The sequence below is a fragment of the Fukomys damarensis genome, unplaced genomic scaffold (genome assembly GCF_012274545.1).
Source record: "Fukomys damarensis isolate Sample0158 unplaced genomic scaffold, DMR_v1.0_HiC HiC_scaffold_35, whole genome shotgun sequence".
Classification (NCBI taxonomy): domain Eukaryota; kingdom Metazoa; phylum Chordata; class Mammalia; order Rodentia; family Bathyergidae; genus Fukomys; species Fukomys damarensis.
In genome coordinates, this window is record NW_022900947.1 from 50365631 (window position 1) to 50391720 (window position 26090).

At 34.9% G+C, this 26090-nt stretch overlaps 1 protein-coding gene across 4 annotated transcripts in view; it reads right to left on the bottom strand.

Annotated features, from left to right (window-relative positions):
* Epha5 (EPH receptor A5) overlaps window positions 1–26090 on the bottom strand; it is a 306726-nt gene that overhangs the window by 55436 nt on the left and 225200 nt on the right. For 3 of the 4 annotated variants that reach the window (XM_033758857.1, XM_033758855.1, XM_033758858.1), the window contains 2 exons: window positions 21929–22034; window positions 1782–1847 (listed from right to left, as the gene is read on the bottom strand). In XM_033758857.1, the coding sequence (XP_033614748.1) occupies window positions 1782–1847; window positions 21929–22034 (172 nt within the window). The remainder of the gene's footprint in view (window positions 1–1781; window positions 1848–21928; window positions 22035–26090) is intronic. The other variant, XM_033758856.1, reaches the window with a different exon arrangement.

The window sequence follows — 26090 nt, forward strand, 5'->3', positions numbered from 1 at the left end:
ATAAATCTTCCCACAAAGATTTAGCATTTCATTGAGTACCTAAGAGGATTTGCAGCTTAATAATTTTATTCTCACATATCCATATGCACACGCACACACACACATACACACTCGCTCACAAGTATGAGTGCACAAAACTAAACATGCATTTTCTGCACAATTCCTAACATCACTTGAGGGGAGATTTTAGGAAAAATGCTTAAATCTTTGTGTGTGTATTCCTTGCAAAAAAAGTGCCTTCCCACTTTCCTTCTTTCCAACTAGAGGGTGGAGAAAGATAGCACTTTAAAAATAAAATATTTTAACTCAGCTATAGGCCATCTTTGACAATACTTTTAAAATTTTGTGTTCATGAATCTTCAAACCCTCTTAAATATCTCTGAGTCTTAATTCCAGGGAGGCTTGGATGTCTGTCTTCATTTCTTAAAAAATATTAATTCTGCATACTCCACATTAGTGGTAATTTCTCTCTTATAACAACCGCACTTAAGACTGAAGTGGGATAATCATTTTGCAGCTTATCATAGCACAGTAAAATGATGATGTAAAGTCACTTAATTTATATTTTAGGAATATCTGGATTCCAGTTTTTATTTGTTCATCACTGAAGCTCCGTGCTTTCCTGAATTCATCACTGAATTCCCTACATACGTTAAATAATCTCGAACAAATCTGCACTTTCCCAGTATCTTCAAGACTCTGCAAATACAAACAACTTTCAAGAGGCTGAAATACCTCTGAATTACGTCAGTCTGGTGCTGTCTCAGAAGATTTCCTGCATCCAGCCCACCATGTCTCACATGTGCACATGGTGCACACTCATTTACACAACCAGGTGTTTTAATCCACCAAAATTATAACCACACGTCATAAGTACCAATTTAAAATGCCATCATAGAACCTTATTATTCCCTAAAATGCAATTTAAGAGAACTTTTTTTGGCAAATTTTGACTATGGATAAAACTCAGAATGGTTCTTCCAGGATTTAGACTCTTCAATCTACAGAGCAATGATTTAGAGTGTTTAACTTTTTACAAGGTAGCTCACTATTGTATGGAAGTCTCTCTAAATCTGTGAATAGAGTTTTCACATCCTAGATTCCAGCCCTTGGTATCACATTAACAACTCAGATGCACATTTAAAATTTGCATTTATAAATAATTAAGACTGTTCCATTTGGACACTAACTACATAAATGTATTTTTTTACATCAGTGGTATCAAAATAGGAATATCACTTCAGATATCTGAAATAATTAAAATTTAATACAATGCAGCAAACCACTTAAAAAGTACATGTGGTTTTAGTCATCAATGTCACATGTATTGACAATGATCATGACGGTAGAAGGTTCCAGTTATACAGTATGGTCATTCCATGGATCTGGGAGACACGAAAGGTGATTTAACCTTGACAGAAGTAGCATTTTACTTCAATGTGTGATATGCTGAATGGAGTAACAAAAACAGTGACATGTCAAATATAGAACAGTTGCTATAATCTTATAATTTCCTGCCTCAAATCAGAGCCATGTAAAAGCTGCAGAACATAAGAATGCTTGACTAAGTATGATGTGCTATATGCACAATATCTTACTTTAATCCATTGTGAAATCACTTGTTAGGATTAACCTTCAGGAATCATTTCCGTCTCCTCACTGTTAAAGTGTGACTGGTGCACCAACTACCAGAACGTACACAAATGGATAAAGAAAAGATGCTGACAGTTATACAGAACAGTGGACATCACAGAGAGGTGAAAGCGGGAGGGAACACTAACCATATTAGGCTTGGATGGGCAACAGCGCACAGGGAAGAAGCCCTCCCACAGCCACATTCGCAGCAACTGAAAAGCAAACAAGAGAGCCCAAGATAAGAAGAGATCCCAGTCCCTCAGAAACAGCATAAAGACACTGCGGATTTCACTCTGGGGTCAGCTTTGCCCTTCAAAAGCAAAATCCCTCAACTCATACAGCAAATTCTTTCTCAATGCCTTTTAATTTGAAAAGCATTTTATGGATTTAAGAAGTATACAGCAGTAACATATTTATTTTTACTTCAAATCAGGATTCATTTGGAAGTATGAGCCCACATATTTGACTTAATTATATGCAAATAACATAGTCATACCAATAAAGAAGGATGCTCATCTAAATATCTTTCCTTGAAATCCCCTCAAAATTTATATTTGAAAGACTTTCTAACTAGTCCTTTAAAGACAGTTTGGGTGTATCCTGAAAGTTTACTGGGAGAAGAAGGCTTTACTCATTTGACCCACGCGAGTGGTATGACTTACAGTCTGTTAAAAGTTTTGTGTTAAAAGTTATGCGATATCTCCAATTACTTACAGAAGTTCACCAATTTAAAGTTACACTTTCAGATTGTAAAAATACACCTCCAAATATTTTCAGAGCTTTAGCTATATAGAAAAAGCAAACTGTAATACATGTACTTTTCTGGATATGTCAATGCTAGAAATTCACTTTAATTTTCCACATCTGCTTAGGAAAACGTCTAAATAAAACAAAGTAAAGTGTTAAACAAAACATTCTTGATTGAAACCACAGAGACTGATGGCAGAATACAGCACAGAACTTAGTGCTTCAGTAAAATCCATTTTCTCTTACTTTTTATGAATAGCACATTGATATAAAGTGATTTCAAGAGAACTGTAGTGGGAGCTCAGTGATGGTACCATGTGCTAGCAGATTTAGTCTTCTGATTAAAATCTATTTTGAACCTTATTTGAAATATGTACTCTATTTCATATTAAATAAGAATAAAATAAAATGTAAATATACAATAAATTTTCAAATGCTAATGAAGACAGAATTGTTTTCAATCAAATGCCAATGGATCTTTTCAAAGGAGAAATAAACTTCGAAGCATTAGCCCATGTGTTCAGTCCAGCTCATCATCTATTTTGGTAAATAGAGTTTTACCAGAACATATGTACAGTGACACTCATTACTTGTCTACAACTTTATTATTTATGCTGCTATGGTACAGCAGAGTAGCTGTGATAGTTGAAATTTTAATGTATCTGAGGATTTGACTATCAATAATGGAGTCCTAGAAGCAGACCAGGTACTATGTCATTCATTTTCAATGACTCTTTGCGATGCTAATACATTTTAAAGAATATGACAATATGATTATTTTAACTGTGGATGTACTGAAAGTCAGAGTTGTACTATATTAAAATATTTTAAGAGGAGGCAAAACATTTATATTTGGGTGGATCATAAAATTTCTTTATATTTATCTTTCTTTCATTAATATCTTAAAGAAGTGCTGAAATCTTTAAAACATTAACTTTCCTACTGCTTCTGTCCTAGCACTCAAACTAGAGGTACGCATGGGCCCATCCAGCTCATTGCTAGTTTGGTAAACACAATTCTACTGCAGCACAAAAACAGTTATTACTTGTTTGTAGCTTAGTGCTTTCAGGATAGAATTGATAGGTGTTACATGTACACTGTGGTCTGAAAAGTTCAAACATTTACTGTTGGGCTCTTTATAGAAGGTTTGTCCTCCTTTTATTTGACTATTGATATCTTGAGATAAAGGTGGGCTCCTTCTATTTTTTCATAGTTTGCACATAATGAATGACAGTGTTTCACTAGGCTGTCACTGTTTTTAGCAGCACAATTGCCTTGATGTGCTGATATCTACTAATATGGGAAGAAGTATGCATGAGTGTTAATTGTATGAGTGCTGCTTAAAAAATAGTACACATTACATGTTGACAAGTGCATTCGATTGTACGTCAGTGAGAAAAATGATGATGTGATCTTCTCATAAAGTACAATATCCCACTGCATGAAAGAATATGCCATTTATAAGCTCATACAGAATTTTGCTTACTGGGCATTATGTAATAGATTTCATATTTGATTGGTGTTCTAATATTCAAGAAGCATACCAAAGATTCTAAAACTAATGAGAATAATTTATTCAGTCTCTTAAATAGATATACACACATATGAGAGATGTGTTTTATGAGTTAGTACATAAGTTGCGCATGCACAAACACACACACACACATACACACACTCACATTCAGTTCACTGCCCACAAATTTTGGTCCTGAAGAATCTAAATCATACCTATTATTATAATTATACATTATTGTTTCAATAAAACTCAAATAAAATAAAACCTATGGAAAAACAAATATTTACACTTATTTTTTCTAAATTACTGTTTCAGATACTGTACTGATACCTTCCTTTTCTTTTATGTGCCTGAATAAATTACCTTGGGTAACTTAGTTAACATCTTTGTGTCAAAGTTAGTAGGTATAACACAGCAATAATAATTGGCTTTACTCATATAGATTTTCTGAAAATAGCAAACGTATATATATTTACCTTTGATCACTCTCTAACACAATAATACACTTCAAAAAAAAAGGGAGAAGCTCTTATTCTTAGTAATATGATAATCAATATGGTGGATTAGATTCTCATTATTGCCAAGGAATTGATTTTTTCCATATGGCATTACTATGATAAATATTCCCATTTATAATATAACAAAACAACTAATCACATGCAGGATCGATTCATATAATTACAGAATGATCAATGAAATTTAAAATTCATTTCACCAAATATACTTTCTAATATACATACAGTGATCAAAGTATACTGCTAATTAATGTGTTGTTAGGAAAATTAAGTTAAACTTCTTTATGTGTGAATATCTGAAGTGTAATGGCAACATTCCAAACCAGTGTTTTAAAATAAACCATGAGGATTGTGGCACAGTAAAAACTTCACACAAGATGATACAGAAAATTATTTTTCTGTACTCAATAAATATTCAGATAAGCACAAGTTGAAAATATTTATGAGCTTCAGAGATCATTAGGAAGTAGAAGCTTAGAAAGTGCTTGAAATAGCAGCCAATCTAATTTCTGTGATCTACAGTTCAACACAGGTACATCTGCACTGCCATCAGCTGTTAACACCTGGGACTCTAAGTAACCACAGGCAGCTATAATAAGATCACTTTTAGCCAAGTTTAAAATAGATCAGCCCTTTCAGGATTATTATGAAAAGCTGTTGGTCTTTGTTTTAATGAGATACTTTGATTTGTCCTTTAGAAGATTAAAATAGGATAACAGAAAGCTTCCAGTCCCCCCCAAAATTGAAATGAAATTACCTTAGACAGAGCCTTACAGAGAGGTGATCGACACAGATCTGAAGTGTGCCAGTCTAATATTACCCCCTCCTGTGGAAGCAAGGCGGTGACACCTCTAGGGAAAAAATTCTCAGCCATTCTAGATCAGGGAAGCAAGACTGCAAGCCATGGCTAAATGGTGACAAATTCTTAAGCAACTGCTTACTGCACAAGTGATTAAGAAAAACAATGGGACAAGGTGAAAAACTGAGAACCAAGACCTGTCATGTAAAGGTGCAAGATCCCAATGATGAATGTAACTGTACTGTGTACCTAAAATGTACCAACAAACTCAATGAGGAAAAAAAAAACACTACATATATAAAAAAAAAAGAAAAAGAAAAACGAGATATCACTAAACATGCAAGAGAAAAACAGAAGAGTAATTTCACAAAAGAAGAACTTTCATTAAAATTGTTTTTGTTTCACTTGCTAAAAACTCCACAAAACTTATCCACTTAAAGTAAAACAATAACAAAGACAGTACTCAGAGCTGGAGAAAAACCGTAGAAGGAACACCATGTCATGCAATAGAGGACATTGCAAACTGGTGCCAGGCATTTGAAAATATAATGCACAATATACACCACACATGCTTGCTCTGAAAAATGGGGTATGATATGGAAGCCCTTGGTATCGCTTAGGGCTTGAAGTTAGCACTTTAAAACCTTTTATCCATTATGACATTGTCTTGGGGGCCAAAAAGTGGGATGCAAGTAATATAAATAAGGCTGGATACAGATTATAAAGGAAGTAAATTACATGTTTTACATTTTTCAGTAAAAGATATTGGTGGAGTTTATGAATTATAAAAAGAAGTATGGTTTGATAGTAGCATTTTTATTAGGTAAAATTAGTAGAAGAAAAGTAAAATGATGGCATAAAAATTTATCAGAACTAAGCTTTCTTTGCTGGAGTTGTTACATCAATTACAGCAAGATTTTCAAGTTTCTCTGATTCAAATTATTTTTTGCCATTTCATTTTATAACTTTAACAAAACTGAACGAAGAATTTAAACAATGCTAATTATGATTTTTATTGAAATATACTGTTATTTAAATACTATGGATTTTAAAATGATAAAAAAAGAACTGTAGTATGTAAAACATTTGTAACAAAAGAAACTGAGACATTAACACTGAAAATGTTCATTGTAGAGTACAATGTCTCATGGTGCAGTGATGCAAGGCATTGAATGCCTATTGCCCTTAACCCCACTCATATGTTTATACCCTAATGTATGTTAAGAGGTGGAAGACGGTAATATGATGAGTGCCAGGCCCTCATATATGTGCACAGAGACTTCCCTTCCCCTTTGTGTTTAGAGGGCTGTGGGAGAAGCAGATACATACAAATAGAAGTGAATCCTCACCATGAATCAAACAAGAGTCTTGAGTTTGTATTCCTGGTCTCCAGAACTGTGAGGAATAAATTTCCCTTGTTTATAAACCATCTTATCTCTGGCATTTTTTAATAGAAGCCTGAGTGAATAAAACAAATACCCACTGAATCTTTGTATGCATTCAAAAAAAAATCTCAAGTATCTTTAGTAATCACTGAGAAAAGAATAAAAAATCCAATGATAACACATGAGAGGCCCAAACTCAAGTTTTTACTTATAAAGGCATAAGGTGATTGCACCTCACAAATATAAGTAATTCTAATTGGTCAAAAAGACCTGCTTCTTTCCATCTCTCTCCATTTCTCCTGTCCTTCCCTCCCCTTTTGTCTTCCTATTTTCACTACTTCTAAGTGTATTTTTGAATATTTCCAAAAGAATACTGTACCTGCAAAATATGCTAGGATGTATGTGCGTAATCCAGTTATACTCATTTACATGAGCTGGGATTCCTGTATGCAATACTCAAGACCTAGTCTCAGCAATTTGGTGTAGTAAGCAGTTATAGTCTGCTTTTTTAGCTTCTTTTCCAGCTCTCCATTTCCTCCTTACTACGCAGTGTGTTACTCCTTGCCAAAGATGATTATTGCCCCTCATTACCTTGTAGACTTTCCACAGAAACTGTCTCGTGTGAGCCCTATCCCCTGCTAGATGGGGTCTGACAGATGAGTAGATCTTTCTGTTTTACCTTCTCGTCCTAAGCTTGTTCCTCCTGTGTCTTTTTTTTTTTTTTTCCTGAAGCTGATTATTTCAAGCCTGAAATGACCTATTCCAATATTCATTGAAAATCTGGGAATTCTGGAACTCAAGAGAAAGCAACTTTTCCACACTGAGACTGACAACAAGTTCCAGACAAGAATTTGGTACCAACCATGGCCTTACACAGAGACGGAAGTGCATTTTCTTCATCTTTCAACTTCATTCATTTCATTGTTTAACCTCCTGAACCCCACTGAAAATTTAAGAAGTCTCTGTGGGGAGTCTCAGCACAAATCTTTTTCTGTTCATTGCTTAGTAATACTTTTTAAAAATCTGATTATTTCCTAGTGAATTCCAAAGAACACTAAAATGCCTGTAAGAAAGTGTAGCAGTGGCCATTGTGTTCTCTCTTGCATGGAGATCTACCCTTATGTGTAGGTGTACTTCTTTCCCACCTTTAAATGGCCCAAATTTGCTCTATAGAGCCTGTTTCTTTCCCTATCTTTAATAAATGTAACTTTGGTACCAAAAATAAGTTTAGCATTTGGTGTATCAAAATACATCTACTTTTGTTTCAAGGTATTAAAAGTAGGGTATATTAAAATATTCAGTGACCCAAATGCCTTTATGTTATTCAAATGTATGTTTAAAATAAAGATTATGGCTGGGGATTTGGCTCAGTGGTTCTTCCGTCTGCCTTGCAAGCACAAGGTCCTGAGTTCGATGCCTGGTACCAAATAAATAAATAAATAAAGATTAAACCATGTAAACAATTGAGGGAATATTAAAATAAATTATAAATTTTTCTAGGCTAAAAACAAAAGGAAACAATGGTCTAGGTGTATAATTCTGAGTTTTTTCCTATCATACCAGAGATCCTCAGTTCAACCTCCAGTACAGGGAAAAAAATTAGAAATCCAAGTGTTCCGCGTTTAGCTAGTCCTTCAAATTTAAGTCAAAGTTGCATAAAAAAGCAAATATAAACTTCTCCCATTAACATTGGAGTTAGAAACTCTCCTTCTTACTTGGTCTGAAAACTATTAAGGCATAAAAATATCAAACAAAATGAAAGCAAAACAAACAACAGCATGCTCGAACCGAGAAATATTTATACTTCCATTGCCTTTTTTCTGAACTACATGTAAAGGTAATTCTCTGCATTTGCTTCATTTAATCATTCTAATGGTCCACAGATCATCATAAGATATGAAGTTCCTTCATAAATTTCATCAGGTAGAAACACTAATGCAACTAGCAAATGTTAATGAACATTTTAGGTATGATTTGCTTATACAGGTATATATTTGAACTCAAAATAAGTTTCTAAAAATATGTTCTACCTTTTGTAATTTTTTGCCATATCAATAGACAATATCATTTGCATTAATAGCAAATATTTACTGAGAATCTACATGCTATCCTTTAAAAATAGAGAAATTATATGATTTTCTATCCACACATAATAGTGTAGCTACAGGTCATAATAAAGAGGAGAGATTTTTAAAAACAAAACTAAATGCTCAGATTTTACTATAAACAATTATATTATGGGCTCTAATATTCAGTGTTTTAAAAATATTCATTTTAAATTTTCTCCAGGTTGAGTACCACTGATCCAATAGTTACTCAATAAAAACTTTCTAAATGACATGGCTCATTATAGTCCTGGGGAAATTAAGGAATAAAACCAGTAAAACTGATAATTAGCATATTAATGGTCTTCATGTTAATAAAACTTCTAAAGTACCTGGGGTGCCTAAAAACTATTCATTTTTTGGTAAACAACTATTTTGCAATTTATTTGCAATGTTAATTTATGTTATCTGCAAATGAGGACAAGTTTTGCTCAATAAGTTTTGTCCTGTTCTCTAATAATTTAAATACAATTTTCCTCAATATCTTGCAGATTTCTTTTAATTTTAATAAAGTGCATTTCAAGACAATTTGGCATTTCTATATTTCAATACTAGCTATTAGAATTTTGTAAGGGCCGAGGATTTAGCTTAGTTGTGCCACCACCTGCCTGACAAGTGCAAGGTCCTGAGTTCGAACCCCTGTATCAAAAAAGTAAAAAATAGAATAAAATTTTAGAAAGAATTTTGTTGGAGTCATAATATCCCACAAAATAATAAAGCTATAAGATTACCTAAATTCAGCCCTCTCTGTTTGCCCCTCTAAGTTACTGGACCACAGAATTACGCAAAGCTAGGAGGAAGCAAAGGTTAGCTTTGTTCAGATACAGACAGGAGGTGGCCTTCAAGAAGTAATGACTATTTTGATGCAGAAGATGTTTCTCTTTGAAGAAACTAGCTCTGAGACATAGCTGGAGTATATCAGACCATCAGTCTATTTATCTACTAGTTCTATATAAGCCACACACATGTAAGTTAGTTATTCATAAAATGAATAAAAGCTAATTCTGATGAGAAAATTAAAATGAGATGTGGTTCATCCTTTGCTTTCTCCATAAATACTTTTTAAAATTATAAGATTTTATTTGAGGCATATTATTTGAGGCCATTATTATTTGAGGCTGTTCAACAATAGGTTGAAAAGAGATAAAACTGTTCACAGGTGTGTTTATCACTATCTCTTCAAAGCTAAAACCACCACCATCACCACCACTACTACTTCCATTGCTACTGATACAATCAAAGCCAAAAGACAAATATCCTCAGAAAATCTTCTGTATTTTTATCTTAGCAAGAGTTGGATAGAAATAAAAACAGCATGAAGCCCCTGACTGCTGTAGAGCTCCTGATGAAGCTGAGAGTGGGTTAACTTCATTAGTCCACTGTAGAGAGAGGCCTGCCCTGATTTAGAGCCTTCCATTACACCCTATTTACAACGTCTGTCAATGTGATGGAGAAGCGACATTTCTCTGACAACTTACTGACTTATAAAGCCTGCTAGGGCCCTTGAATATTATCTCCTCTGATATTTGCATACGAAAGTAGGAAGGGTGGAGGAAAGGAGGAAGGAAGGTATGCTTTCTAAAAACAATTTTAAATGCTTTTTCAATACCTCATAACATGAAACAAAATAATATATGAGTTTTACAAGCCAAATTTCCATTTGGAATTGCAATAAAAATAAATAATATTAAGCAGTATCATGTTTCGTAAAAATAAAATACCTCCCCTCAAAAAAGCACCTGCATGTATGGATGTAGAAGGTAAGCGTCCTACTTTTTAAAGACTCAAGAGTCAGTATGCACATGTGAAAGGTCCTGTCTTTCATAGGGCCGCAAGGCATGGCAGATGAAGCTGGCATGGTCCCAGGAGAGAATGGGCAAAGCCCCACAGACTGGGCTGGAGCTGGAACATCACAGGATGCTGCACAAATCCTGTGCATTCCTGTCTATGGGCCTGACCCATCAGCCCCCATCAATGCTGTTAAATTTTCTCTTTGTCCTCAACTACACTGCTTCTGTAACAATATCTTCATACTCATTCAGGTAGAGATAATCATATATTGTATTCTCACACCAATTTGTTCTCCATTTATCCCAAATACCTACAATCTGTGGCTACCAGTCTAGAAAGCTAAATCACAGCCGCTGAAGAAATCAGACCAAATGGCCGGGGTGCAGCCAATAACCCCAACCTCCCTAAGATTTTGTCTCTTACTTCCAACCTAGGACCCCTGGAGAAGCCAGGTCACTCAGGGTGCCTTCCTTCTGGTAGTTCATGTCCACTTTCTCATGCCAATAAATTCTAGTCAGGGGAAGCCTTCTTTTTTATGTTATAAAGCATTTCCACTTTCCTGCCTGCCTCTGAGTCTCTGCCAAATGCAAATGATGCTGGCTGATTCCCTTCTATAGAGACCTCTGAAAAAAATAGCCTGCATTTGTTTTCATTTGGGTGGTTCCAATTTATTCCATGGAGTAGATAATTTTTACTAGCTCAATAAAGGCAAAATTCAGGAATTCATCTTTGCAATCAACCATCACCTTAGTTTTGCTCTGGCATAAACACAGACTGATACAAACATGATGAGTTTTCCCAAAGCAGGTAGATAAGCAAACTCTGAGCAAACAAGTACCATTTCTGGTATCCTAAAGTCACTATAAATTTTTCCCTTCCCAAACACCTTACACTTACATCCAGTCTATCTCTAACACCTCTTAGAAAAGCACATATGACTATCATGACGTAAATGCTTGTGCTAGCTATTTTAGTTTCTAAATTATTTTAAGTAGAGAGAAAAGTGATGGTAAATTCGCAAAAATGAGACACTACTTTTCTTAGCTAAAAAAAGATTATAGCTTAGAGCTGATAAAAACATTTTAAAAGCTTACTAATCTTAATAAAAGAGTATCAATTAAAATGAGCAGGCTCAAAAAAAAAAGAGAGAAAATAGAAAAAAGTTAAGTGAAGGATCACAATGTGATTTCTATTTTTAGCTCTTTCCATTGTGACTATTCAGTACTTTTCTACAGTTGAATCGTGTGTATCAGCATAAACTTTTAAAGTGAACAAATAAATGGACTCAGGCTTCAATTTAAGTATTTCACTCTTAGGTTAAAAAAAAATCATTGGAATTAGCAAAAACCCAAGGAATGTGTGCATTTTGTAATGGAGATAGTATGGTAATTCAACCTATTATAAGAGGGATTTTGGAGGAAGATAAAGGTTACATTGTTTAACTTCCATGTAAGTACATTTTATTTACTACTAGTATTGATTGTTAATATTAAAATCATATATTGTGTTATTTGCCATAAGTGCTAAATATGAAGTATTGTGAGAGTGATAAATACAGATTATGTCAATACTCTGCATACATACACAACATAAGAGTGGTGGATTGTAGTTAGAATTGCTTCACACGTGCAGTAGGTAAGTGGGTGGGGCATGAGTGCTGATCTTCACCTCCGGAACCACGGTGCCCTGAGATCATCCTTTGGAAAACTTTCAGACTTAGAAATCCACAACAGGTCAAGTTACTATAGGCTGGGGACCCTTGGGAAAAAGTAGTCTGAACTGCATAAGTTTTACCAAGACATTTGAAATCACAGAAGAACCTCCTTTCTATTTCAATTTTTTGGATAAAGATTTAAAAGACATAGACTCAGGCAGATAATCCTGGGTGGTAAAATGGACATTGGAAAGCTCTTTCCCTTTAGAGGCCCAAGGACAGTATCCACTAGCAAAGGCTTGAAGCAATTACTTACAATTTTTTCAGACTCCAGGAAAAGATTTATCCTAGCCCTCTATTTTCCAAACTAGTAGAAAGCAGGTGAATTCAAGAGACCACTAAATATACATATGAAACAGGAACAGTAGGACTGTTGGGACAAAATCAGAGATTGACATGAGAAAAATCAGAGTCCTCATGTGTGCAAGTGCAAGTGTACAAAGGCAGAATTCTGACTTATCGCATTGGGCTTTCACTTTTCAAATCTGATGAACATCTCTTACGTGCAAACATTGGATTCGTTTGATTTATTACTGCCTTGTGAAACTTTTGATCATCTTTGGCATAATCAGATAACCTGTTCTGTCAGTGGCTTTCATCTTGAAAGTTTTCTGAAGAAGACTGGACCTACAGACTGATATTTTCTGATAATTTTATTTGCAGTGAATGAAGAAAATGAGAATCATTCTAAAGGTTTAATATGTGTACTCGTTACATGGTGGTAACTGGATTCATATCCTTTAAAATGAAGCTTTGTGACACTGGCTGGCATGTCTGATGGTCTCACAGACAATGTGTGCCCCAAATCTGTGTGGTGCTATCCCAGCAAGTGGAGGAAAAATTAGTTTTGAGGTAGAAGGTACTTGACTTCCTCTTATATTCTCACGTTTTAAAGGTCTTTCTTTAATGCTTTGCTCTATATTTCAATGCCATGTTGATCTTATACATTCCTATATGAAATACTTGTTCATATTTTAAAATCAATTATCTTTTTCCTATTAAACGTGAAAGCCCTAAACAAACTCAATTAAAATATCAAGCACTCAAAGCTAGGTGAATTCACCTGAAATTCAACATGAATCACAAATTTGTACCACAACAGAAGGAGCAGAATTTTGTTTGGCTCAAACTTCAGGGATCCGGTCCTTGGTCCACAAGCTACGAGGTAGGACTGTCATGACAAGAAAATATGCTGAAACAAAGCTGCTTGGTTCTGCCATGGGGAGCAGACCAGGGATGGTGACAGAGAAGACGGGGTAGGGAAAAGACAGAGATCTATTCAGGGACATCCCTAAATGTGCTACCACAATCCTCAGCCAAAAACACCAAAATATTTCCATAACCCCCACAGCCTCTGGAGGCACACTATGGAAGAATTGTAAAGTTGTTCTGCAACAGCCTAAGGAAACCTAATGAACAGACTTGACAACCTGATGATGCCTTCCAGGGTGGAAACAGGTCCAGGAAAAGGGTAAAGCAAACAAACAAAAATAAAACCCTATATCTGGCCTGTTGCCTCTGCCTTAATCATCGCAGGCCAAGGCGATAAGCATCTAGAAACATCTCCTGTAAGCCAAAAGTCTACAGAATTAAAACCACATAAAAGAAAAACTAAAATTCTACACTGCACACCCTGCTCTGCTTCTCTCCTAGGACCTGAGTACTAACTGAGTGTGTTTTCCTGACCTTTTTCTGGGTTTCCTCTTCTGATCACATACAACTGAACTTCATATAAAAATACACGGGACAAGAACTCAAAAATGACTATCATGGATACGTTGATCTCAACACTTAATATTACCAGGAGGAAGAAAATGTAGTAGGTCATCAACAAGAAACTGCAGTGAAGGCGAACAAAAACCCAAACATGACACCTAAAATGGAGTGGTATTGCTCTCAGTATCACTGGTGGGTACAGGAGAGTAGGGGAAGTATGCAGGGTGTGCTGATCTAAGGCGCAGCAGTGGGTCATTTTTCTGTGAGGTTAAAATGTTATTAGAGTATGAAATCATGAGGGCAGCAAGAAGTGAGGAGTGGAAAAGGGACTTGTTAAATGGGATAAACGGAATTAAGTACACTTCACAGCATTGGATCTATCACAGCCATTGGCTCTCCCACATGGAATAGAAAAGTTGGCTTTTTGAGATTTTAATCCATTAAAAACATTGATTCATGTCTTGGTATTTGTTAGGCCTTTTGAAGCGCGGGTTTGGACATGTGGCTTTGGGCACATCATTTGGAGCTCTCTGCTTTGTTTCTCAAAAATGAGAATTGGCTTGAGGAACGAGTTGCTTTTATGGTGAAATTTTTCTGTTCTTTTTCTTCTACCCTTCGGCATGGACAGAGATTTGTATTATGGAGCTGGGTCTTGGGTTCTGTGACAGCTCACGTTCCTGGGACCCTCCAGGGATGAAGAGAAGTCCCCAGACACCAGCAGAGGTGCTCACCCGGGGAGACCCACCCAGGTTTCCAGCTCCAAAGCTGCTCTCCACTTAATCTGGGATCACATTGGTCTGGAAGTAGGGCTTTGGGCAAATAGAACTTCAGACACACTGTGTATTTTGCTAGGCTTTTGCCTTGCCTTTTGTTTTGTACTGGGCAAGATCTGTACGTCTACAGATTCTTTTTAAAAAACAATTTACGTCTCTGTCAATCAATGTTATAGATTGCTATCTCCAGTACTATAGAATTTTTCCTTTGACATGCTAGCTTCAGGACAACTTCCTGAAAGTTATAGTGATATTTACATGTTCGATCTATGAAAAACTGCAGGTGGGATGTTTGATAGTGTCGAGCAAATGAGCCAGCAACCATCTTAGCTTCAGTTTCCTGGGACAGTTTACGTCCCACTGTGGGCAATTAGCTGTAGCCATGCCCCCGGTCCTATTGGCACTGCTCTACCCTGATCCCCATTTGTCAGTCATTAATAAATCATGTTCTGCTTGCTAATTATTTCTGATGCAAAGCCTTTGAAGAAAAAGCATGTAATCATGAGAAAATAGATGGGAAACAACTCTCATATGTTAAATCAATATACATGTCTGGATGTATTATTTTAGAAAGTCACATTTATTGCTAACTCAAAAACCAACACGATGTACTTTTAAGGACTCCTTTTCTAAAATCAAGGATGAATGGTGAAGTTGAAAATATTTTCATATTATTTCATTTTAAAATAATGATAAGGTATGGTATATAATGGATTTTTGTGGCTAAAATTTAGCAAGTTCTTTTAGTTCAGGCTGGCCTTGAACTCACTGTGTAGCCCAGACTGGCAAATTTGCAAAGCTTTTCTTGCCTCAGCCTCTGGAGTGCTATGATTGCAAGAAAGTACCACCACAGCAGGCAGCAAGCTCTGAATCTATATAATCCACATGTGTGAGAGAGGCCAAGTATATCAGTGTAGCTATGATGTTCCTAAACTGCAGAGAATCAGGAGAGAAATAAAACTAGTCTTATTATTATAAATTATTATTTAGAAAAGCTACTTCTGCCAGGTAATACCAAGTACATACTATTAGCGTGAGAATGTGTACATACAAAATAAATACTGTCATACTATTGGGAAGATTTCATAACTAGTATATAATATTTCTTGGAATCACTGTATTTATTTTGTGATGGCCCCAAGAGTTTAAGAAAACATAGTTATGGGTTGGATATTCCATTATGTTCATGTTAAAGATACTAACACTTTTCATTTTTCAAATTATCATTAATAGAGAAAAATGCACAAAGAACTTCAAATGGAGATTAATGCGCAGTTCATCTTTAATTCAATAATTTATGAGGTATTCATTCAATCGGGTTATGTGGGAAAGCCACAGAAGTACTTACTGGCAGACAGAAGAGGGAAGATATTTATTCAATATCTTACCGTTTTTGCTTGAAAGTGTTAAATTCTATGAAAAATACTAATGGATTGTTCTAATACCTCAGTGAAACGAGAGAATGATTTGGCAAAAGGAATCAAGGGAGGCCTTGACAGAAAGAATGAGAAATGAGGCAAGGTTTACTGAGCAATTGCAGGAAACTCATCCTGAGAAAAGGAAGGCTACAAAAACAGGAACAGAGTGAGAGCCTCTTTCCTCCTCTTCAGTTCATGTGCATTGCGTGGAACCAGCCCTCTTGTCAGGTTCTGGCATGAGCACCCATCATGCTGGGCCAGGCACTGTAAGGTAAATTTTCCATCCTTTGCTTAGTTAAGGGCTCAGTGCTCTGCTGATTGATTCATTCTGTGGATCTGGGTAAAACATTTCTGTCAGAGCTCATGGGAACTCTAAGGATGAAAGGAAGAGTAAGAGCCCTCCCACCTCAGTTCAAAGCAATGACCATTCCTCTTCAATAATCCAATAATCACTTGGTCTCTGGCCACCTGATGGGTCACTCATCTTGTCCGTTTCAAATGGGTCTTCTTCCTTCACTGTACCTCTGGATGTCAGAGTGTTCCTGGGCTCCACCCAATTGCCTCATTTTTTTTCCAGCTTTTGATTAGAGCCTTTAAATACCATACTGCGTCAAAACTTTCTTGGATACCAGATATCATTTTAATGTTTGCGCCTGTCAGTACTTGTATTTTCTTTTTCTTTTAATTATAAATTAAAAAAACTTTTCAGCTATGTGATCTATCATTCTTTTATGGACTGTGACATTGTGAACTTGCCTTTTGTCATTTGCAACTAAATAAACCTAAGTTAAAAGACAATGACAATACTGGAAAGATAGTTTAAAGCACATTTTTCAAGAGTCTTGAAATCCAGGTCCCTCCTGCAGTCATATTGTGAGTGAGCATCATTACCCTAAACCACAGTCTGCGTGTTTGAAATGAATACAGATGTATCAGGAAACAGAGTAAGTGATAAGATTAAATACTTCACTGGACAAGCAGACTTTGAGTACACAGAATTGAAACTAACCAATTTTCAAAAAATTAGCAATGGTCATGGAGTGGGTGACATTTGCTGTGGGTGATTTTAGAATAAATACTATATACCAGGTACAATTTTCCAGCGAAGAGTATAGAAAGAATCCACTAAGACCTAATGTATTTTTCATGTACATTAGTCAAGGTACTGCTGACACTAACTTCTAAAAAATGTTTTATTCATATTCCTGATTGATATGTAAAGTTTTGAAAGGTTAGTGCCATTATTTTAGTAGTAGAGAATCAGAGATTTTATATAAAGAGTTCACAAGCAGAATGACTGCCAGTCACTCAGAAGGTTTATAGTGAAGAGTAACGGTCTTAAAGTCAGGACTGGATTCAAGCCCCAGGTGTCCACTAAACAGCTATGTGTTCTACACAGTTTCCTGGTGTGGCAAGTGTGACAGAAGCACAGATAAAAGTCTCTCTTCTGTGATCTTGTATCTTATCCCAGTTGAAGAGACAGACAAAAACCCAGCAAAAGACCCACGTGAGAACATGCAGCTCTGGTGTGCCAAGGAGGGGATCACCAGTCCTCAAGGGCAAGGGAGAGCATGAGATTGATGCGGAGTTGAAAAGGTGAACAGGAATCACTGTTTCCTGGGGCAGAGGAGCAGGAGGCAGCAGGAAGAACCAGGACACATGTCTCGGATAGGCCATTCTGAGGGCATTTAGGGAATGGGAGGAAGTAACTTCATCAGCTATCAACTGACATGAAACGAATGCTGCTGCAAATGGTGTGAAAAATCCCATGTGAAATCTTGAGAATGACTCCAAGTAGCAGATCTTTGGTAGTCAACATTGGGCAGTGTGGTACATATCGTCATCAGTACTACTATCCTGCTACTTACGTCAGGCAAGAGATTCTCTGAAGGTTTGAGAACACTTCAAACCCTAGTATTTTCACGGCAACAACAATAATAACAACAACAAAGAGAAAAAACTTAAATCTGTGCTTTACACAAAACTATTTGTTTTTGATGTTCCTTACATGTTCATGGTATTTTAATTTTGATAACTCAGTCTCAAAATACATTGTACTCACTGGTTTCTGAAAAATGTTCGCCTTAAGAAAATGCAGAACATATCAAAAGTACTGAGTTGTTATGGTTTCATGGCAGATAGAAGGAAATAGGATATAGTACTAAGTCCAGGAACATGACTTAAAGAAGACCAGGACATAGAAGTGAAAATAATGCTTTCACAGAAAATAAGCCACTTCCCGACTAAACTTCTGAGATCAAGAACATCTTAGCATGAAAGTCACATATGAATAGCCTTGAAATCATACACAAAGCCAAGCAATAAAATAGAATTTTTCTTCTTCTTAAGGAGCTATTTTCCACTTTATAGTTTCAAAACTGGCAAAAAGATTTAAGTTATTTTATGTCTTTTTTGTTTGCTTATATGCAACAGCATGTGTAAACAGGAGCACATCTGTGTGCCTTTTACCTCCGAGTGTACATATGGAACTAATTTAAAATGAAAAGTAAGTTCTGGAATTTTTCTGAGATGCAATTACATTTATGAACATGTGACATGTGAGAGATCAGAAACAAAGTATTAGAAAAAGTTCATTAATCCCATGAAGTCTATATTGGAAAAAGTACTAAGAAGAATCACTTCTGGATGTTAGATGTTTTACTTTGTATTTTTCTACCACTAAATCCTATTAATTTGAAATTTATATTAGACTTAGGAGAACTTAAGAGTCAATATTTGGAATTTAGGCCTTATGCTTGAAATGCACACACAGAAGAAAAAAGTCAATTTAATTGAAGAAAAGAAACAGGAAAAAATGTAGTAAAAGAATGTCTTATAGATATAATTAAAAGATAACAGCCTGATGGAAAAATGTTGATTAAACCATTTCTACATCTAGAAAGTACACATTTATACATCCAGAATAGTACATATAAGAGGAAAAGGATGAAGAAAGACATCAATGTTTAATGTTGTTACTAATTTAAAAAAAAAGCAAAAGAACACCTACAATATACATATCAGGAGGTTTAATTTGTAATCATCCTAGGGTAATTAATCATTGATTGCTGATGGCATGTCAATAATTTTGAAATCCAATGAAAAAAATCACTTAAAGATTAATTGGAAAAAAGTAGTAAAAAGAAAATTTGATCCCTGCAGAAAGTGCTTTATGGAATAATGAAAAACTTTAAAAGAGATGACCCCCTTACCAATTTTTTGAAAAATAAAACTTTTTCAAATTTGGTACTTATCTATATCATTTTAAACAATGCTTAGTTAGGAAGATTCCAAAAGATTGGTGCATACTCAACCTAAGCCTTGAAAGAATGGGAAGTCTCTGTATTTTATTTCTTTTTTAATCGTTGAGTGTATTTTACAATAAATTAAAGTTGATATTTTTCCTTGAGATAAATTAGTCCTATAATGTTCAATGTGGTATGGCCTGTGACGATTTTTTTTCATATGAATAAGAATACAAATTGTCAGTTAATATTAACCTTTAAAATATATCTTTTCTCAGGCCTAATGATAATATAAACTGTAAAAGAATAATAATACACACAGCAATATCAATATTTCTACAATATATCAAAATTAAATAAAATTATATAATCACTAAGAAGTCATACTATTTTATTTTATTTTTTTGTACCGGGGATCGAACTTGGATTCTTGCGCTTGTGAGGCAGGCCACCGAAACGCTGAGCTAAATCCCCGGCCCCAATACTATTTTCAATTAAAAGATATATTACCTACAATCACATTTCTGGTTACAATGCCTAATTAACAAGATTAAAAAAGTTACCCATGAGAAACAATTAAAGTAAGAAGATAGCCCTAATATCATCAAGTGAGTGTTTTCATAGTGTGGATTTATTGGATATATTTGGGCACAGACAGGGAGAAATACATACCTTAACACCCATATATCATTGCTAGGACAAGCAGTTTTTGATAGTTTGCCAGAATTCAACATACTCTCCCAAATTTGTGTTAGATTTTGGCTACATTCCTTAATTTAGTTTTATGTTCATTTGCAAAGATAGTGAAGTCCAACGCCTGAGCTGAGATAGACAAAAGTCTTCCAAGACTCATACCATTTAGCTTTTGAATAAGCATATGTATAGAAGTATAAACTACTTTTTCAAATAGTAAAACACATTAGCCAAAGACATTTTTATCAGATGACTAATGTCCCTTGAAATTCATGAATATACATTAACAAAATGATACAGTAACAATTTCATGCATAAAAATTTGCTTATGCACATTTTTAAACCTCTCCTTATCTTTGGGGAAACTGTGTTAGTCTTTTAGCTGAAAAGATTTCATGACAGAACTGGGGTAGGCAGCTCATAACGCAGGGAACTCGGTAGGCACCCTCCCCAGAGGATTTCCAACAGAAGAGCAAGTGACACAGACAGCACCAGCCCTGCAGCTGGGCTGGGCTTAGTCTTCCTCAACACAGCAGAGCTGACCTGAAACTAGGAATTTGAAAGCTGAAACTGAGAAATTGGTTTTACCATGTATTCTTCAGAAAACTCTGAACACTCTTAAATGTTTGAGTTTAGAAGAAGTAAGCATACTCAAAGGAACTAGACAGGCTTAATGAAAATAAACTGTTGCCACTAGGATTTAAGGGTATGGACACAAATCTTTTCAGAACACAATATTGAAAAATGCCTAATTCTGTGGGTTGATTACTTTGTGAAAAGTCAACAGTAACAGAGTAGGAAACTAGCAAAATCAATATGAATAAATTGATTTTCTGACTGTTTTTGGAACTTGTAGCACATTTTCACACTTTTTGTCAGGTTCAAATATTCCTATGAATATTTTCAACTTTTCTATAATGGCTTCACAATACCAAACTAAATTTTCAAATGGAGAATTCTCACTAATGAATATTCTTTTTCACAACAGTTTGGATAAAAAATATGGAAATATTTCCACATTTCCATAAAAACATGTCTGTTACAACAACAGATCTATTTATTTACTCAGTGTATTTTTTGGAAAGTTTATTATGCTTAGCTCAATTTCAGCAAAAATTTCTACAAACTGTCCTTTATGGGATTATATGTCTTATATCTTCAAGATGAAAAAAGTGACATAACGTACATATTCAAGTGTCCTTTAGCATGGAAATTTACTTTAAGTCAGTATACACCATGATTGATGTATTCTAGTTGAAAACATTCAGGAGCTGAAAATAAAAATAAGTATTGAAAAAATTCATTATTTCTCAAATTGTTTATTTGCCAGAACGTCTGATTTATAGAAATAGTCCTGTTGCTTAAACATCTACTAGATACAATCCTAGGTCTTCCCAAGTTTTAATTAAAACTGAAGTAGGCAATGACATATATTTTGCAAAAGGACATAACTAAATTAAATATAAAGTATACAAGAAGAAGAGGGAAGGGACAAGGGGAAAAATGAGAATCAAGACCTATTATGTAAAGGTACAGAATCCCAATGATGAATGTAATTGTATTGTATACCTAGATTGTACCAATAACCTCAATAAAAAGAAAAAAAAAAGAAGAAATGTAGTTATATTAGCAGAATGAACAAGATCACTTCAGTCCTACTATTGTGAAAAGAGCATACCCAAAAAAGAAAAACTGTTTGCTGCATAATTTGAACTAATTTGGACAAGATAAGGCTTAAGAAATCCATCCTGCATTGAAGTTAGCTCCTGACAGTCTACTTGCCTGATTTGTTTGGGTTGTGCGGAACAGCCCAGGGGTCAGATCAAGGCGAGGAGAGATCCGCCTCGAGAGCTGAGCACCCTGGCTCCTCTCTTACCTTCCACTGAGGAGGAAGCCAATGACCACTGCCAACAGAATGACTCCCACTGTCACGGACACAGCAATGATAGGGATCTGGCTTTGATCGCTGGATGCTGCCACTGCTGTTGGAGACACAGAAAACAGAGCTTACAGTTCACATGGTCGTGTGCATCCAAAAGAAGAGCTGCCAGTAGTTGGGAATCAATTTATAGTTTAAGCAATTCACTCACATTTGGCTTTCTCCATAATAACTCTTCCCAAAAGTATGTAATTGAAAAGGCACCCTTAGGAGAAAATATTTACTCTCCAAATAGAAATCTGAAAGCATCCCTAAGTCATTGATTATTGTCATTATAAAATTTTAATGTATACTGTTTGCACAGCAATCATCTAGGAGCCTGAGGTCTGCAGGATAAACAGAGCAGCCTCATTGCTTTTACACACCTTCCTCTAAAAAAAAAAAGGTGTTAAGTAGAGGAGATTTGAGATTTTTAGAATTTGTATCTCCCTGTTTTCAAAAAAAAAAAAAAAAAAAAACCCTGATTAACGCAGAATGATTTTCTCCATGGACATAAAGTACAAACTAAGGTGACTGTAAACCCAAAGAAGTTAAACACAGTATCAGTGTCTGAATGTAATCTGAAAGTAAAACATAATTCCAAGTTGAATATAATCAGTATGTATACTTCATAGTTTTACTTTTTGAAAATTATCAAGGCATAAATTTCAACTTCCAGAAATGTGTAGTATGATTAGACTTGCTTATATCACTTTTAATGCATAATTTGCATAAAATATTTTCTATTTTAATAATATACTTGCTATAAATATGATAACTTAAATATGAACATTATTACATAGATGTACCAAAATAAGCAAGAATTTTTTTCCTTTGTTTTGATAACTAAGATACATTTTGGGCTAAGAAACATATAGAGAAAATTAAATTTTACTAAGGTTCTCAAGAACCTTTCATGGGGTACCTGGTGTGCTTCTTGTTTAATGACATAAGCATTTTGATAATTTCAGTGCAGCACAGTTTTGCCTCCATAATAGAGAAGTTTAAGTCATTAGAACTAGTAACAACCATAGTGGGTTCTGTTGTTTTTGTTTGTTTGTTTTTGTTTTTGTTTTTTAACCACCATTTAGCAGATTTTGGTCCAATAATGTCTTTGGATTTTAAATTTCCCTTTCTAATCTAATTGCCTTGCCCTAGAAACTTTTTATCCTCAACTACAAAATTTTTTGATCACTTTCTTGGCCTGATCTACATATCAACCCTTTCAGTCAGGCCTTGAGAATCCAGTATTACCAACAGCAAATTTGAGCAAAACTCTCACTTGTAAGTCTATGTTCTTACTATCTCTTACTTTGAGTGATGAGTTATACTTCCATGGCCCTGTTCTCTTTTTTTCTCTCTTTTTTTCTTTCTGAGCTGAGGTCCACGATAAGAAATTTGTTTCCCAGTATGCAATATAAATTGGAGGAAAACTATCCCATGATCACTAGTAGGGCTGCCCAAGATTTGCCTTCTACATCTCTAAACTAAGGTCACTTCTATTACTGCTCTTTCCAGTGACTCCCCACCCATCACTGAAAAGTATGCAGGCCTGAGTCCATGTTATGTGAACTCAATATTGTTTCTAGTGAGCTGCTATAGCTGCTTGAATGCATTTGATTCTTGCATTAATGTCCAGACAGAATCACTGTCACAATAAGGCTTTCTCATTTCCTTAGTATATTAAATCCATTTTCAATTTGAACACTTTAGAAATACTAAATACTTTATAGCTGAAAGCAAGTGGTCAACTGTGGTTAAGTGTCACTGCATAACCTCCTCTTGCTTTACCTAACTCCACTGTGAAATCTCCTCTTTCACTTCCCTCTTCTTGTTTCTTCATGCCCTCCCTGTTGGAGGTGCTTTTTGCCCCTTAACGGCTGTTTCTTTTTTCTGTACAAGCATGAAAGGATATCTCCTTTTGGGAAAAATAAATCCTTATACCTAAACTCACTGTTGTTCAACATGAATGTGAAAAAAAATGTACAACATACACTGGACTTATGGGCCAAGGAAATTATTTCATCATTAAAAGAGTTATTTCCTCACCTTCAAAATAGAAAGAATTTCCCAGGATCATTGTTATTTTTTGTAAAAGTGTAGATACCAGCAACAAAGTAATTAGCATAATGCTTCAATTGCTGACAGTTATAAGTAAGTACATAGGTACCATTTCTGCTTACTCTGTCTTGTCTAATCTATCATTCTGTTTACTTGGTATTTGTCAGTATCTTTTCTCACTTTCTCAGGGTCAACATTATTAAATTCTCTCTAAACTTTTTCTTTTGCCATTGAGCTTTATGCATGATATTTATTAAATGTAATAGATATTTTATTTATCTTGCAAAGCATCATGATAAAGAATTTGACATTGTTGACCTTATCAATGTGCCGTTCTTGACATTTTTTCCTTGTTTCTGCCTGTGGTGTCCCACAAAATGTTTTCTTTTCATTCCTCTCTACAGCATTGAATTGTACATTCTGTTGCCTCCACTTTCTCTTCCACATCTTCTGAGTGAACTTGACAAATCCTACTTCCGGACCCTCCTCATTTCTCTCCCCTCTTGCTATTCTTCTCTTTTCCTCCATTATCCCCTTCCCTCACAGATACTTCTTTGCTTACAACACTAATTTACAAGTATCAGATGAAAGGTTAAATATTTAAAATATTTATTTCTCTCTTAAGCAACATTCTACATTAAAAAAGTAAGGTCTGCTTTCTCCTCTGTTTGGATTTTATTGATACATAAACATAAGCATGTTTAATGTTGACCCCTATGCCACATCTACCCTAAAGGGCAATAAAAAAGCAGATCAACAAATAATCATAACTTAATAAAATGATTAGATCTATTTCTGGTTTAATGATCTAATGATCGCTGAATGTTTCTTAACCTCTACTTGCTCATTGCTTACTAAATATTCTCATGTTTCATATGTTTTTCTTCATGCATCACTTCTTCTCTTCCACTGCACACTTATTTGATTCAAATCCCTATGATCAAAATGCTGGAATATGATTTACAGTGTTTTAGGGGATTTTTTTGTTTTGTACGTACTTATATTAAATGCCTAAAAATATGACTTTGATGATTTTTCCCTGACCAAAAACTTACCAAGATTCTACTTCCTATGGAAGAATATTCCCCATTTCCCAGACCAACATTCAAAAGACCTTCTAATATGACTCTGACAAGTATGTCAGGTCTGAATGTCCCAATTTGATAACTCTCAAAGATATGGTTTTGGAGGAAATGGGTATGGATGGGTGAGGGGTAGAAGTACAAACAAGGAAACTTCAATCTGACAAAACTATTAAATTTGAGAAAGAAATATAGGTGGTTGATAGGCTCAAATGATTGATTTGTAATAACTGCTCAGAGCTAATTTAACAGTATGTTGAACAATGCACTTAGATATGTCTTGCATTAAAACAGTTGTTAATGGGATACCCGAAATTCCCAGATATTTAATTTAATATAATATGATAGAATTTTAAAAGTAATGTCAAATCACAAATATTCATATTTCTGTTTTTATCTAATGTTCCTGAATTCAGGTCTTTTAAACAAATCACGGGCAGTTGAATCAGGGGCTACGAAAAATTTAAGGACTATATTTTCATTATCTACTTTTTAAAATTTGCAGTATTTTCTAAGGTTTTGATGAGTTTTAATTACTGAGTATTTCACATGCAATGATTAATTTATGAGCCATTTCTAGTAGGATATCATTTGTCTAGATTTTGGTTTCTTTTTTTGCTTTCTTTACGGTGAGGATATCCATGCTCATTATTATATTAGATGAAAGTATAGAACTTACAAGTCTATCAATGCCTTCGTATTCCTTAATCTTTAAGAGGGGGAAATGTTAGAGCCAGTATAAGTTACAATTATCATTTCAAAACACTGTAAAATTTGTAATATTTAAAGGTAAAACTTAGCCATACTCCTATTTTCTTTTGTATATTTATTAAAAATTGGCTGATGATACAACTGTGAACAAATAACTGAAGTTTGTTTTGGGAACCCTGAAAAGCAAAGTCTGAAGCCATGTAGCACACAGTGCTGAAAAGATACCAACTGTGACAATTATTATTCTGTAATACATAGCCAGGTTT